Source organism: Polistes fuscatus, unplaced genomic scaffold, assembly GCF_010416935.1.
Source record: "Polistes fuscatus isolate 324 unplaced genomic scaffold, CU_Pfus_HIC Scaffold4, whole genome shotgun sequence".
NCBI classification, from domain to species: Eukaryota; Metazoa; Arthropoda; class Insecta; order Hymenoptera; family Vespidae; genus Polistes; species Polistes fuscatus.
In genome coordinates, this window is record NW_025113118.1 from 13,327,281 (window position 1) to 13,342,164 (window position 14,884).

The 14,884-nt window shown below is 39.1% G+C and overlaps 1 protein-coding gene across 1 annotated transcript; it reads left to right on the plus strand.

Moving 5' to 3' along the window:
- The first annotated feature begins 187 nt into the window (after positions 1 to 187).
- LOC122521413 (protein bark beetle) lies at positions 188 to 14,783 on the plus strand. The gene is made up of 27 exons (XM_043642125.1): positions 188 to 1,867; positions 3,518 to 3,693; positions 3,760 to 3,953; positions 4,039 to 4,213; positions 4,274 to 4,443; positions 4,542 to 4,780; positions 4,851 to 5,100; positions 5,185 to 5,570; positions 5,657 to 6,312; positions 6,397 to 6,853; positions 6,950 to 7,340; positions 7,411 to 7,841; positions 7,932 to 8,177; positions 8,260 to 9,206; positions 9,285 to 9,760; positions 9,852 to 10,048; positions 10,139 to 10,537; positions 10,632 to 10,909; positions 10,993 to 11,246; positions 11,340 to 11,551; positions 11,647 to 11,771; positions 11,833 to 12,063; positions 12,132 to 12,257; positions 12,335 to 12,593; positions 12,666 to 12,867; positions 12,954 to 13,201; positions 13,283 to 14,783. Exons 1-27 carry the CDS (start codon positions 1,523 to 1,525, stop codon positions 14,075 to 14,077), a joined length of 8,865 nt encoding a protein of 2,954 aa, XP_043498060.1. The 5' UTR covers positions 188 to 1,522; the 3' UTR covers positions 14,078 to 14,783.
- The last annotated feature ends 101 nt before the right edge of the window (positions 14,784 to 14,884 follow it).

A 14,884-nucleotide genomic window follows, 5' to 3' on the forward strand; every position in this document is an offset into this window, starting at 1 on the left:
ATGTCTTTAAGAGACAAATATCATTAATCGTTGCTTTGTAAAACGAAAGAAAACAATTAAAAAATGATTATTCTAAAGAAGAAATTTGTTCTCCGAATTTAACCAAAATGAATTCTTACAATTCTAATTGAATATTTTTCTCTCGACACAAAGTATATACTTCATATTCATTATCCCTTAATTTCATAGAAATATTTGGTTTTCCTCGAGATGGTGAATGCTACGACGACGTCGACCGAGGGAGTGGGGATAAACTCACCTGTTTCACAACCTGCGTGACGTAGTTGCGTGGCGAGGGTCACGTGACAGGCGCGTTTACCTTCGAGTAGAATAGTAGGCAGTGCGGTGATCGCTAATGTGTAGTACCGATCCTCCGAGCACAAAGAGAGGAGAGGAGACAAGAGGAGAGTAAAGAAGAGAAGCGAAGGAGTTTGTAGTAGCGTCGAAGCGCTGCCAGTCGAGCAGTCAAACCGCACCCAACGTGACGCTACACCAGGTGGCTAGCGCGAATCTTAGTTCTCGTATTATTCGACAAAGAATAACGTTTACTTTTCTTTCTTCAAAATTCGATTCAGCAACGTTACCGGCAGGTCGACGAACTCTTCGATCATTATTATCCACAGGGAGACCAAGTTGGTGGCTATCAGTGTCGTCAAGGAGAACGCTAATGACGCTAAACTCGACGCTAAACTCGACGCTATAGACGCTTTCTCTCTCTTTACCTTCGATTCTTCAAAAAAATATACGAGAGGTGAGAAATAGCTGAGTTAAAGGACAAGAGCGTGCAATCCAATTGCGCGGCTCTATTTTTACCTTTCTCTTTTTCTCTCTTTCTCTCTCTCTCTCTCGTATTTTTTCTTCGTGTCATCCATCTCGAAAGGAGAAAACTTAACGTTCCGATTCGAATGATCGCGTGCAAGTGATAGTGGTAGTGGTAAATGTAATTGCAGTTTATGTTTGTGCATTGCACACGTGGGTTACCACCAAGTATTTTTTATTTTATATATATATATATACTTTCGATATGTCGAACAAGCATTGTAGATCGATGCTCGATCTTTCCACTCAGGGTGGATCGAGGACATACGTAGGTCGTTAGATTTGAAAATACTGAATCGCGAAGGAAGACTTTGTTGTCGAGAGAAGAGCATCCGTCCATCCGTCCGTCCATCCATGCAAGAGTTCACCAAGTACATAAGCCGAGTTCACTCTGAAGCATAACGTAACTGTTCTCCAGAGAAGCGCTGTGCCTCGTTAAATTCTCCTCGATAAAGATCTCGTGAACTAACTCGAAGGGAAAGTATACTATCGTTCCAAGTCTTGTCAAGGGAACCTAAAGAATCGAAAAAACGACTCGTTGGAAGTTTCCCTTTAACCGTAGGATCGTAGTTTGCTTAACGAGAGTGTATTGCGATCGTTTCGTGATCGATGATTCACAGAACGAAGCTTCGACGTTTCATAGAGTCATCCCGAAGAAGGAAAATAATAATCTTTAGTCGACTGCTAACGAATCATAGTCGAAATGATTCCCACTCATCATCTACTCGTATTCTCCATCACGATTTTGACTATCCTCGTTAATGGTCAGTTACGAGAGAGTACCGAGCAAAACTCGATTTACTACACGGAACCGGCACTGGTTAACTCCAATAGCACCAACAATGGGAACAATTACGATGGATTTACCGAGTTACACGGTGTTAGAATAGTCAGGGGACAAAAGGTGCTGCAGAGAGTTAAGAATCCTTACTTGATCAGGGAGGACCTTTTCGTCGAGAAAGATGGAGAGTTGCTTATCGAAGCTGGAGTTGAAATACAATTTGGTCCTATGGTTGGAATCACCGTTCGTGGTATCATCACGGCGAAGGTAACTGTATTCAAATACTCCTACATATGCATTTTCAATATTCCAAATAAATCAATGACTCTTTTCCCAAAACTCTATTGGTCAACGATACACGTTGCGTAAACGTAAGTTACGTTTCGATGTGAATGAATACGTGAGTCATCTCATAAACGTAAAAGTGCACGCTCGTTATCATCATCTGCAGCATATTTCGATAATGAGTCGTTGGTAACGATTTCGGTTCTTGGAAAATGTCACCGATACTTTTCTTCGTAGATTAGTACTCTACTTTTTATTACAATAAACGTAATAGTAACAGACCACCCGTAGTGGCCGAACCGTTGACAAAATTTCTTTATTTCATTCAAACATTAGTTACGACCAATAAAGTGATTTATTGATAAATTCTAATGCAAACGAATAATTTGTTCGTGTTGAAATTTATAAGGGAAAAGCCGAGTTGACGGGAAATCGATTCGTATCGCGTTATATGGAAAAATAAGTGAATTTCTTATCGATGGCCTAATCTGTTATCGAGATAATATCGAGAGTATTAACCGTTTGCACCCGAGAGGTTACAGAATATTTGTTAATATTCTTTCGTCGTGTTTTTAACAGGATTTTTGTTTTTTTTTTGTTTTAAATGTAAGACCGTTGACCCAAAGATCGAGTCAGGATATACCAGTAATGTAATTCGATGAAGCCAACTCCATTCTTAAATACACCTTTCCGGTGTAATAATCATAATCGGTTGTCCTCTGGAATATCATCGGATTGTTTCGACTTTCGTTACGCGCTACTTCTTCCTGCCGGTATCGCTACAGTTTCTCTTTCTTTCTTTATTTTTTCATAAAAATCACTTTACGACTTTTCGCAAGAACGGAAATGACAAAAAACAATTGTTTTACGATCTACGATGATGCACTTTTTTCCCTGGAACTGGAATGCGAACATTACACATTTAATAATTGCGGTTTCGAATATTTATAGAAAGATAACGCGAAATCGAATTTTATTCGAATAATAATATGAAATGAATTAGGTTTTGTCCAGTGATTTCCTTTTCTCTCTTTCTCTTTTCCACCGAACTGTCACGTTAATTGTCATCCGGTAAAAATGACGGTTCGACGATGCACTTAGAACGCCTCCGTCGAAGGTCATCAAAAGACCGGACATACCGGGAATAAGCGAGCAGAGTTTTGCCGCTGTCGTACGTTTATACAGAGTGGTCATAAATATTATGAACTTTTTCGTCTCGACTCCCCCTCGACTTTTATCGAATTACTTAGAATTTATTTTCTAATTGTAATAGCAAATGAAACCGAAATTCTGACATATTTGTCGACACGAAGTAGATGAAATTTTGACGAGATATAAGTACGTGTATGTATAGGAGGAAAGAGACAAACTGTGGCTAATCGGTCGATTAAGTACGGGATACGAAGAAGCTCGGAGGCATGAATGAATGAATCAGCTCGAAACGTCGCCTCTGTGCGTAGTAGTGCGTTTCGGGTCATGGATCAACAGACGGGTTCTTCTGCGTACATCGTTAACCTCCGACCTCGTTAATCCGCTTATACTCGGGAACAGGGCAAGATCTTTGCCCGTTTTTCCTCAGGAAGCTAAAGCTAAGCTTCGCTATCTGAAAATTGTGCCTATGTTGGATTTTAGGGAGAGCCAGAAGCCCCGATCGTATTCACTTCAGCGGAAAAAGACATCGAATCGGCAGCTGTCGTTGAATCGCGAGGTGCTATTGTACGGCTCGTCGATGGGCCATCTCCGTTAGAGGGAAGATTGCAACTATTTCATCAAGATCGATGGCGTTCCGTTTGTACCAATTCGCGAAAGTACGTTAGATTATGACGAAATAGACAATTGAACGATATACGTTACTAATAATGACATTTGGACAGTTGGACTCGGGCAGATTTAGAGACAGCGTGTAGGCAACTCGGGTTTCAAGGTGGTCGCTGGTGGTCCTGGATCGATCGCCAATGGCCAGCAGAAGCACGTTTACTTTACGAACAACCGCGTTGTCGTGGAACCGAATCTTTTTTGACCAACTGCGATGGTTGGTCTGAAAGACAACTTGGTGCTGGAGTTTGTGGTAAATTTTGAAAAGAAAATTGCTCCTACTACTATAATATAACATAGGACGAATCCAACTTAAGAAATGCTCTCTCAATTGTCAGATTATCATCCGGATCTCGGATTATCTTGTTTGCCACGACACGATGGATCCAGCAAAGCTATTAAACATTGGCGTGGTATTAAATTCGAGGGAGCTCTTTACGATCGACCATTGATTCAAGAAAATACTCTCTACGTAAGAAGATCTAAATCGATTCTACGACACGTGATCATTCGGTGAGTAAAATCGTAGAAATTTGTTTCATACGTGACATATGTCCTCTATTGTATTTCCAGTTACGCTGGTACCGGGAGAGATTATAATGTTACATCGGCAGTAGAAGTCGACGGTGTTCCACCTCGAATGGAATCGATATCTGTTCTTAACTCTGCTTTCACGGGTATTAATGTCGCTACACCCGATGCTCCTGTTGTCTTAACTAATTGTACCGTGAACAAAAATAAAGGTACCTTCCTATTTTATTTTCAATCTAATTAAGTATGTCAAAATGTTAAAAGAACGCTTTATTTTCTAAGTTCCAAAATTGGTTTCAATTGTGCACAGGCTATGGAATTTACGTGAACAGTTCGACCGGTATGGCACACATAGACGAATGTTCGATACAAGAGAATGGAGCAGATGGGATAAAATACATTCACCATGACGAAAGAACGGAAGACAAGCTAGACCGCACAGGCATTTTTGATCTATGTACTTTTCCAAGTACAACCAGTCAAACTTTTCCTGTCACGATATTCATGGAGCAAAGTAAATATACGCCAAACACGAAACGTTGTCCACAGGTGAGTCTTTATTATCGCAGAAATTTGATCCTTGACAAGGATTTTGACAACGTTTTATTTTACGATTCAGCACATTTTCACTCGGCCGGGTCACGTTCTGACGATACACTTTTTACAAATGCGAACGGACCGCAACGACAGTGCAGTCATTGAAGTTTACGACGGGATTAGTGGAACGGAAAAAATGTTAGCTAGCGTTAGAATCAGAAACAATACCTTACCTCAAAGTGTTACGTCTACCAGACAAGATTTGTATATTAAATTTATCGCTCAGCCACGTACAAATACGATCGCTTTCGTCAGATTATCATCAGGATACAGTTAGTAAATTAAATTCAAACGAATTTTAGACGAATCATGAAAATCTATTAGAGAGAAGCAATCTAACTTGTTCTATTTTTCAGGTAAAACATACGATTTGAACGTGACAGGTAGCACGATCGCGAGTAATAACGGTCGTGGTATAGTAGCAGAAAAATTAAGATCGGCTATTCACATTCATGAGACATCGGTGTCCAGTAACGAGCATACCGCTGGTGTGCACGTGTTGCATGGTGCAGCGGACGTCAACGTAACGGGCAGCCGAATTTCCTTTAATCAAGGAGACGGTATAAATATTACCGTTGCCGGTGGTAACCGCAACATATCGCGAACGAGTATTTCTTCAAACAGCGGATACGGACTCGCGGTGTGGCTTAATGACAGTTCCAGCACGGAATACGTTTACTTCAATCAAACAACCGTGCTCGAATATTCGCAGATATTTCGTAACAAGGATATCGGTGTCTTGGTAATGAAAATGGTTTTCGAAAGTTAGTAGTTATTCTTTAACGAGATATCAAATATATAATATACGTATATTTGATTTTTGAACAGATTAGTAATTCAACCGGAGATTCGTACGTCAATGTGACTGGCAATTCGTTTAATACCAGCTTAGAAACGGCATTGCAAGTGGAATCCAGTTGGAGAGTAAACCAAGGAACATTGAAGTTACAAATTGGCCATAACTCTTTCGTACAGAATACAAAATTAGGGATCAAATTGAGTCCAGCGCTTAATATAGATGCCTGCATCGAATACAATCATTTTAGGGAACATTCCAATGGCGGAATACTCATTAAAAATCCTCTCTACGAAATGTTTAATGTTTTACCCGCCGACATTACCATCAGATACAACGAGTTTTACGGAAATCGTGGGGCTTTCGTTGTTAGCATAGGTCTCTCGCCTTACAGCGATGTACAAAATTTATTATTCACGAAAAATTTTTTGCGAGAGAATCGCGTAAGAGAATTATTCGATAACGATGGCGAGCTTTTAACGTCGAGGCTTATTCCGCGTTCTCGAGTAGCAGCCGTCGTTGTCGTGTCTTCGAGCAACGTGCAAGTCTATCGTAATATTCTACATAATCCCGAATCGCCTTACGAAATTGGCTCACATTTGGAAGATCAAAGCAAAGTTATCAATTGTACGTTCAATTGGCTTGGATTTACGGAAGAGAATGAAATTTTTGAAAGACTATTTCACAGGTACTAAATATATCTCGAAGAATAATTTTGGATAAATATGCCCGTTTGCGTTTTACCTAATTGAAAATCGATTGTTATTTATAGAAATGACAGATATACTCTTGCCAGGATCGAATATCTACCTTATCTACTTCACAGTAGCAACCCCGGTGCCAATACAATTTTCTTGAATTCAATGTTCGTTCCAAGATTCGTAACACCGGGTACAAATTTAGTCGGCGGTGAAGTGGACGGTCAAGAAGTATTAAAATCGGGAGAGTACATCGTTGAACGCGACATCAACGTGAGACCAGGTGGCAAATTGGTATTGCAACCTGGCGTTACTCTGCGTTTTCCTCCAGCTGTAGGAATGATGGTGGCTGGTAAATTGGATGCACGCGGAAAACGGCCAAGCGACATTCTGTTCACTTTGAAGGAAGATATTTCTATGGAATCGCAGAACTCAAGTATCTTGGAAGATGCATCTCAATCTTCTACTCCAACGGATTCTATTCCGGTTAGATTGTTGGGAGGTAAAACGAATTTGGAAGGAAGATTACAGGTAATGGTCTGAAAATAGAAAGAAATTTGCACGATCGTGTCTCGCGATAAGAAGAAGGAAACCAACCATTGTGTTTCGTTTTGTTTGAAACTAAAGGTGAGAATAGGTGAAAAATGGGGCACCGTTTGTAATTACGGATGGACCCTGCTCGACGCATCCATTGTCTGCCATCAACTAGGTCTCACGCTTGATCCGGATAATTGGTTCATAGAACGCTCGCAAATTCCCAACGCAGGGATCAACGAGGACATCCTCCTTACGAACGTACGTTGCGCCGAGGGGGACAACGATATTTCCAAATGTAGAGCAGAGACGGCAGAAGATTTTGAAAATTCTTGTACGCACGAGAACGACGTAGGCGTTAGATGTTCCGAACCTGGGTGGGCTGGTCTTAGATTAGGACCTTTGGCGCAGAGGAGTGATTTGCAATTTGTAACTATCGAAAAGGCAGGCTTATTGGATTATACCACGAACTTGTTCAAATCAGGTAAAGCGTTTCGTCATCTAAATCGATCATTCTTTAATTATAAAAGCTAACGTGTCATTTATCGTTCCAGCCCTACAAATCGATTTTGCGAAACACTCGTTGGAAGGTGTTAAGATTATTAATAATCTTCAGGATGGTTTAGGTATTTTATATTCCGATATATATTCAGCCGATGCCGTTAATACGATTAGAAACAGCGAATTCTCTCACAACGGTGGAAGCGGTATAAGTTTCAAACAACTTGGCATGCGGATTATCAATTCTAGAATAGAAAATAACAAAGTAGCAGGTATAAGACACAATCCTGCATTATCTGCCGTTCAACAAAGAGAACTGGCTGGATGGTTTGCTCGTTTACCAGAATATTCAACAGAATCCTCGTATGATCCGATAATTATACCACGAATCGATAAGAAAATTAATCTTAATAATGGACAGACCAAGTATATCATTACGGACAGAGTGAAAGGCGAGTCGTTGCATCAATTTATCGAGATCACGGTAAATGACATTAACAAAAGTATAAATAGGTCCGATAATTTTAATATAATATACAAATAATTTGTTCTCTTTTCTTTTATATAATTACAGTGCACTCCTGGTTACGTAATCGGCATGCAGCTATTAAATCCGATAGAAAATCGTAGCACGGAAGAGATCGTGATACACGATTCGCAAGATATTTATCAGAATAGAAACGTTTGGCATATGAAACGCGATTTAACCATTTTCCCTGTTACTTCCAGTTCATTCGCTGTTGTATTGGAATACGAGAGCGGTGAAAATGCTCTCGGAGGAGCCGTTATAGTCATCTCATCGTTGTTAGCTCCAGTGCAAGTACGTGTTTTTTACTATTTATATCAGCAAAGTAATATTAGCCATTTAATCGATATTAATTAGAATGATTTATATTAAACAGAAGACGAGAAATAAAATAATCGGTGGACCTATTCCTTCGTTGATCGTAACCAAAACGAGAATCAAAGCTAACGGAAAAGGTGTATTCGCTTCTTACTACAATCGTTATTTAGACGAAGTTGGGGATCATTTTCTACGAAAGGCCAACGAAACGATACAATTAATCGGTTGCGAAATTTCTCACAATCAAGGAGAGGCCATTTACATTAATTCGCCTCATTGGAACATTTACGAGACCAACTTGTCCGAGATCGCTATTCATTTGAACGACACATTGATCACGGATAACGGGAAAGGAATATCGCAGTTCAGTCGGGACGCGAGACATTCGAATAATCTCTTTCATTGGATAATGCAAGATAGTACGATCGAAAGAAATCGTGCCGGAGGTTTCGAAGTCACTCTGCCCGATGTCTGGCAATACAACGAAAATTTCACTCATACTCTTTACTTCGACAACAATACTTGGCGCGACAACGATCAATATAGTTTCGTGATCGATGGACACTTTGCCAGCTTGAACGTTTCCCACAATCGTTGGGATGGAAATCGTTGTAAAAACGGTCTTATATCGATTCGTGGCATGGAGAAAAGAATCAAAATGAATAACAATAGAATAGAAGCCAACGACGGCGTCTACATGGTCGAGTTCAAGGCCTACAGTCAATCTGAAATTTTGGGCGATGTCAGTGCACGTTTTTACTTCAACGAGATTAAACGAAATCGAGGACTCGACCGTTATTATTCCGCGGGATCGCGTAGATCTTACGATTATCCAAGTTACGTCGTTGGTTTTCATGGTATACAAAAAGTACGAGTCAATAGGAATCTTTTCGGCGATAATTCTATGGATTACGAACTTCTCGCTGGTATCAAAACTGCAAAGATTAATAACGAGGTCGACGTTTCGGAAAATTGGTGGGGCACTTCCGACGACGTTGTTATTAGGTGAGATCGTAGATCATAGATCTAACAAATTCGCTATTTTCGCATAAAGGACATATGTTCATTAATTTAATGTTCTAGACGTAGGATCTTCGATTTCGACGATTGGAACAATCACGCTGTAGCCAATTATCGACCTTACTTGATGAGCGACTCCTTGGACGCATCGATTTCAGCATCCTGGCAAATCGGAGTGGAAGTTAATTTAGATAATTTGGGCGGCAGAATAACCGAAAGTTTAACGTTGTATTCGAGACAGGAACCGTACGTGATCAAATCCGATCTAACTATCATGCCACAAGCTACGTTACACGTTCATCCCGACGTGATCATGGAGTTTCCACCTAACGTTGGAATTTTGGTACTCGGTACTTTGAAAGCTGTCGGCTCGCCTGGCCACGAAATCGTCATGAGACCCGTCAAACGTAATGCTACTGTTCCGTCATCGGTTATACCGATTTCACCATCCGTCGAAACTTCTAACAAACTTTTACCAAAGTCCAACGAGATGATACGTTTGTGCAAAGATGCGCGTTGCACTTCTTCCGATAACGAAGGTTAAAATCACGACGCTTTTACGCCCTTTTTCTCGCATCGTGCTATACATACGAGCTTAAATATCCTCGAATTTTTTCTTTTTTTTTTTAGGATTTCTAGAAGTTTTCAATAGAACTACCTTACAATGGATTCCAATTTGCGACGAACGTTTCACCGAACGTAATGCTCAAGTTACTTGTCGACAACTCGGTTTTGATTATTTAAATGTATACGTGTCCTATGATCGTAGATATGAATTACATCCTGGTTCATTGACACGCGTTTGGTCCTGGCCGGAACCATTACAGGTATTTTCATTATTCCTTATTTTGACTGTTTCTCTTTATTTTTGTTTTCTTCATAAATAATAAGTCAATTCGAATATTATTCTTTCTTAGTGTTCTGGAAACGAGGAAAATCTCGAAGAATGTCAAATACGATTGAACGGTCAATTCTTTAGACACCGGCACGAATGCAATTGGGACGGACAATTCGTTTTTCTTCACTGCGGTAAAAGGAACATTGGCGATTATTACGATTATTGGGGTGGAATACGAATAGCCAATGGCGAATTTGAACATCACCTTTACGAACATCGTATTCACGATGTTGTCACTCACGAAACGATTAGAAGAGTCGAATCTGTGTTGAAGTATATCAATATCACTGGAGCTGGTATTTTGCATAACGAAAAATCTGCTGCTTTGCAGTCGATCATGAAGTCACCTACGATCATGCACGTTAATATAGATCGCAGTGCTTATCATGGTATAAATGTTGTATCACCCACTCATACAGTAAGTATACTGTATCCATACGAATTTCTATTAATTGCGATTACATGAAATTACACGTGCGAATGAATTTGTATATTTTTCCCTATATTCTTAGGTAGATTTGTTGTTTAATACTATTAAGAATGTTCTTGGTAATGGAATCAATGTGCTTTCTTTAACTGGCGAGGGTCGCGAAGCCGATGAAAGTTCTTTTACCCCGATCAAAGATCTAAATGTTCCCTATCATTTGTTCAGTATGATCGATATCTGTGATACTGCCAAAGAAATAACGATCGAAGAACGCGTTATTATATATTACAAATACGATAATCATCCTGTTAATTGCGTCAAAATTTTCCGCAGTCCTTACAGGTCAAAACCGTTTGGTTTCAGGTAAATTTTAATCAAAAATATTTATCTCTAGATATAAATTCCAAATTTGAACTTGTCGATTTGAACTTGTGTTACTTTCATAGGCTTCTGCAGTTCAATCTTTTCAATTCCACTGGAAAACCAGGTCGAGCAGACGGCATCACTTTGTACGACGGTGACATTTACAACGTTACAGCTAAAGTAATAGGTCACCTCGAAGTTGATAGTTCTTATGAGAAAAAGTTGTTTAAAACTCGTGAACCGAGTCTCAGCGTAAGACTGTTCGCAAACGGTGCAAGTAATATACACGGTTTCATTGCCGAAATTGTAACTCTTCCGATTTCTGCTATTGGTTTTAGTAAGTCGAATAATAGAAAATAAACAGAATTATATATATATATATAATGAATTATCGAAGAGATTAATTAATGATATTTGAACATTTCTTCAGATCGAGATGTGCAACACAATATATCTTACTCGGTTATTTCCAATTGTCGAGAGGGTGCTGTTAAATACGCGAGTGCTGGCGAAGTCAATGCGGTAATGACGCTCGAACGTAATCAATTTACTAATAATTGTGAAAAACTTTACGGTAACTTTTCGACTTGTAAATCAGCTATATGGTTAGACGTTCAAAATACGCAATCGTTATATTTTAGAGTAAGTATTAATCGTAGAATTTGAAGATGTTACGCACAGTACGATAAAAAATCGGCAGAGATTATATTTAATAATAAACGTATTTAATATTATAGAACAATTTGGTGCGTTTTAATCAAGGTGGACTTTCTATTAGAGCCGACTCGAGAGGATCTGCTACTTCTTTAAAAGGCTGGATTCATAATAATCTCTTTGCAGAGAATTTGAATAAACCTACTTTGTGAGTAATACTTGATAACATTGAAAATTATAAAAAAATCATGACTACCGTTCCGTTTCAGATACGTCGAGGGTCGTCACAGTAGCCCTTATCAAGAAGTAACGATATATAGAAATTACTTCGCGAAAAACATTGCTCCCTATGATAACAACGTCGTTTTGAAACAAGTTGTTAGCAATATGAGCTACAATTATTTTCACGCTAATCTTGGGTTACATTTATTAGAAATTTCGGGATTCGAACGCGTACGCTTGCCGATATATCAGAGCACTTCGCACAATGGTTTCTACAAGTGAGTAACGCGTGACCAATGTGTGTGAATTACCTTGCGTTTAAACTTATTTTCAAATGATTTTTTAGAAACTATGCTGTCGATCGAGAAGGACGTAGTACTATCCTTGCTGGTACTCCAGGACAACGTTACGTCGATAACGTTTTCTTCAATCCCGACAACGATTATGAAATGCTTACTATAAACAGATCGCAGTAAGGATCTATCGTTATTATTATTAATAATAAAAATATAAAAAGAGAATATATTCGATTGGAATGATTTTCTTCAGGGAATTAGAAATGTGGAGATCTCACGTGGACGTTCGTTACAATTGGTGGGGTTACAACGAAACCTTGGCCGTAGCTGGAAGAATTCGCGACCGTGGCGATTCTCCGGAATTGTTACAGGTCGATTATCAACCTTTTCACATGAACAACAAGTCCGTGTTAAGTGGCAAATGTCCACCTGCTTGGGATCTCGTTGGCGATACTTGTTATATTTATATCGGTGCGCCTATGGACTTTTACAGCGCGAGAGATTTTTGCCGAGTAAGTATTTTTCATTTGTTGAATATTCATATTTAAGTATATTGAAACGATTTTTGATCGATCGATTTGTAGACGGTAAACGCATCGATGCCTTTCATTATGGGAGATTACTTGGAACTTTGGAGATTTTTAAAAAAACAACAAGAACGTTTCGATTATTCCGAACGCGTTTGGGTTCAACAACTCGAACGCGTCGATCAGTGTACCATTTTTACCTATCAAACTATCGAGATCGATTATTGCGCTCAACCTAATCCTTTCCTTTGTGAAATTGGTACGTATCGAAAATGATAAATCATTTTTATTTACAGTCGGATTATATATTTATATATATATATATATATTATGCGCGATTTGTAGATCCAAAAGTTTACATCGATCCACTCTCCTGGAGAAAGGATATCGTCGCTGTAGGAGTTTTGGGAGCACTAGGCGTTGCATTGGCTCTGTTAACAGCTGCCATCGTTTTGTGGGTGTCCAAATCGAAAAAACGAAAACTCGAACGATTAGAAAGGCGAAATTCTATTCGACAATCCTTACATTCTCTACGATCGGTTGGTTCAACCTCCGGATTCACGGAATTGGCTTATCGGCGAAAACCTATTGCAGTAGGTTTATTATTTCAACGAAATTATCATTGTAAACTTTCTTTTTTATCCGACTCTATTTTATTCTACCATATTTTCTAGACGAAACAATCTACGGACACGCTCAACTCTAAATCGCTAGACTACAAAAGGATGCTTAACGGTGGAAGTATAGATTCTATGGACAAATCCCAATTGAATTCTTCCATGGAAGATAATCAAAGCTACGACGTATACGAGGCACACAATCCTCGATATTCTCCAAGTACGAGCGACTTTAAGAATACCGTACAAACCTACTCTAGCGCCCAACATACGGACAATCCAGTTTTCGACTTGACGTATCGTAACGAGGGCTTTCGAAATCATTCGACATTCGCTTCGAGAAATAACAGCGATTGGCCATTGGATAGTACCACCGATGCTGCACCCGAAAGTAATCAGAACGTTGACAATGTTAACGAAATTTCCTATCTCAATAATGCTTCTACGTTACCTTTACACTCGAGTTTGGCCTTGACTGATTCCATGAGTGAATTGAAACGCGATATCGATACTACGACTACTTACGGACAAGTCGATTATGATAAAATTCGTAATTACGACACGGCAACGTTAACACCTAGCCAAACATCCGAACCTGTTCCCGAATATCAATCAGATTTCAGTCCTCCTCTTCCGCCTCATCCTTATCATTATGATCAGGAAAATCGACCTAGAAGCGAAACTCTTCTCGAAACTAATTTAGATATCGGCGAAGAAAAACCTCTCCGTTCGAAAAGCGAAGTTTTTTTAGAAACTAATTTGGATTCGTTTTTGGTAAACGAACCAACCGAACTGACACAACTTTCAGCTTGTGCGCGCAGCAAGAGTCAACCTTTGGAAACAGCTATGTAAAAATACCGTAAGAGACCTTCGTTTTTTCACGAATTTACGTTCAAACTGGAAGACTGGAAGAATTTTGTTACCTCCAAATATCTTACGAATAACACTTTTATAATATGGAACATTACTGGTACTTGAAATAGAAAAAACAAACAACGCGTTTTGTGTGATCTTCCTCGAGGGAAAATGCGGTGCAATATGAAAGTTGCATTTTATAGATAATAATAATAATAATATAGTAACGTAAAATGATATAGAATTATCATCCAGAGATCTCAATACTCGAAAGTCGTGTTGTACCTTTGATTCCAATGATTCCGATGATCAACGAACTATCGGATTTTAGTTGTTCCCCTTGTACATTTGCATAGAAATTTTTCTCATTCCAAAGAAAATATCTTTCCTTGTTAGCAAAGTCGAATAATGCGAATGTAAACATTTCCTTTGGTCGTAATCACTTAGTAAAAAATATTCGTATGCACTTGGAAAAGAATGACGATTCCGATACTGCCAATCGTGCCTAAAAACAGTTCTGCCTCGTCTCAGTCAGTAATCCAAATTGTGATACGTAAACTCGAGCGAGTCTAAAGTATTTACAATACTTAATATGTAAGATTTAATAATTAATCGTTCATTCGCATTTCGTGGTATCGTCAGCCAAGAAAACCTTAAGAAGGACTATATCTATTCGTATGTTTAATTATTTTGTTAGCGAGAAGAAAAGTGACAAAAAATAATCAAAATTGATCGCACGTGTGTGTATGTATGTGTGCGTGCGTGCGTGTGTGTGTATGTGCGCGTTTGTTCGAACTTATTCAA

Coding starts and splice junctions, on each gene's coding strand:
- LOC122521413 (XM_043642125.1), top strand. CDS start 1,523: ATGATTCCCACTCATCATCTACTCGTATTCTCCATCACGATTTTGACT. Junction 6,313..6,396: donor TTTGAAAGACTATTTCACAG/GTACTAAATATA, acceptor TGTTATTTATAG/AAATGACAGATATACTCTTG. Junction 7,842..7,931: donor ATCAATTTATCGAGATCACG/GTAAATGACATT, acceptor ATATAATTACAG/TGCACTCCTGGTTACGTAAT.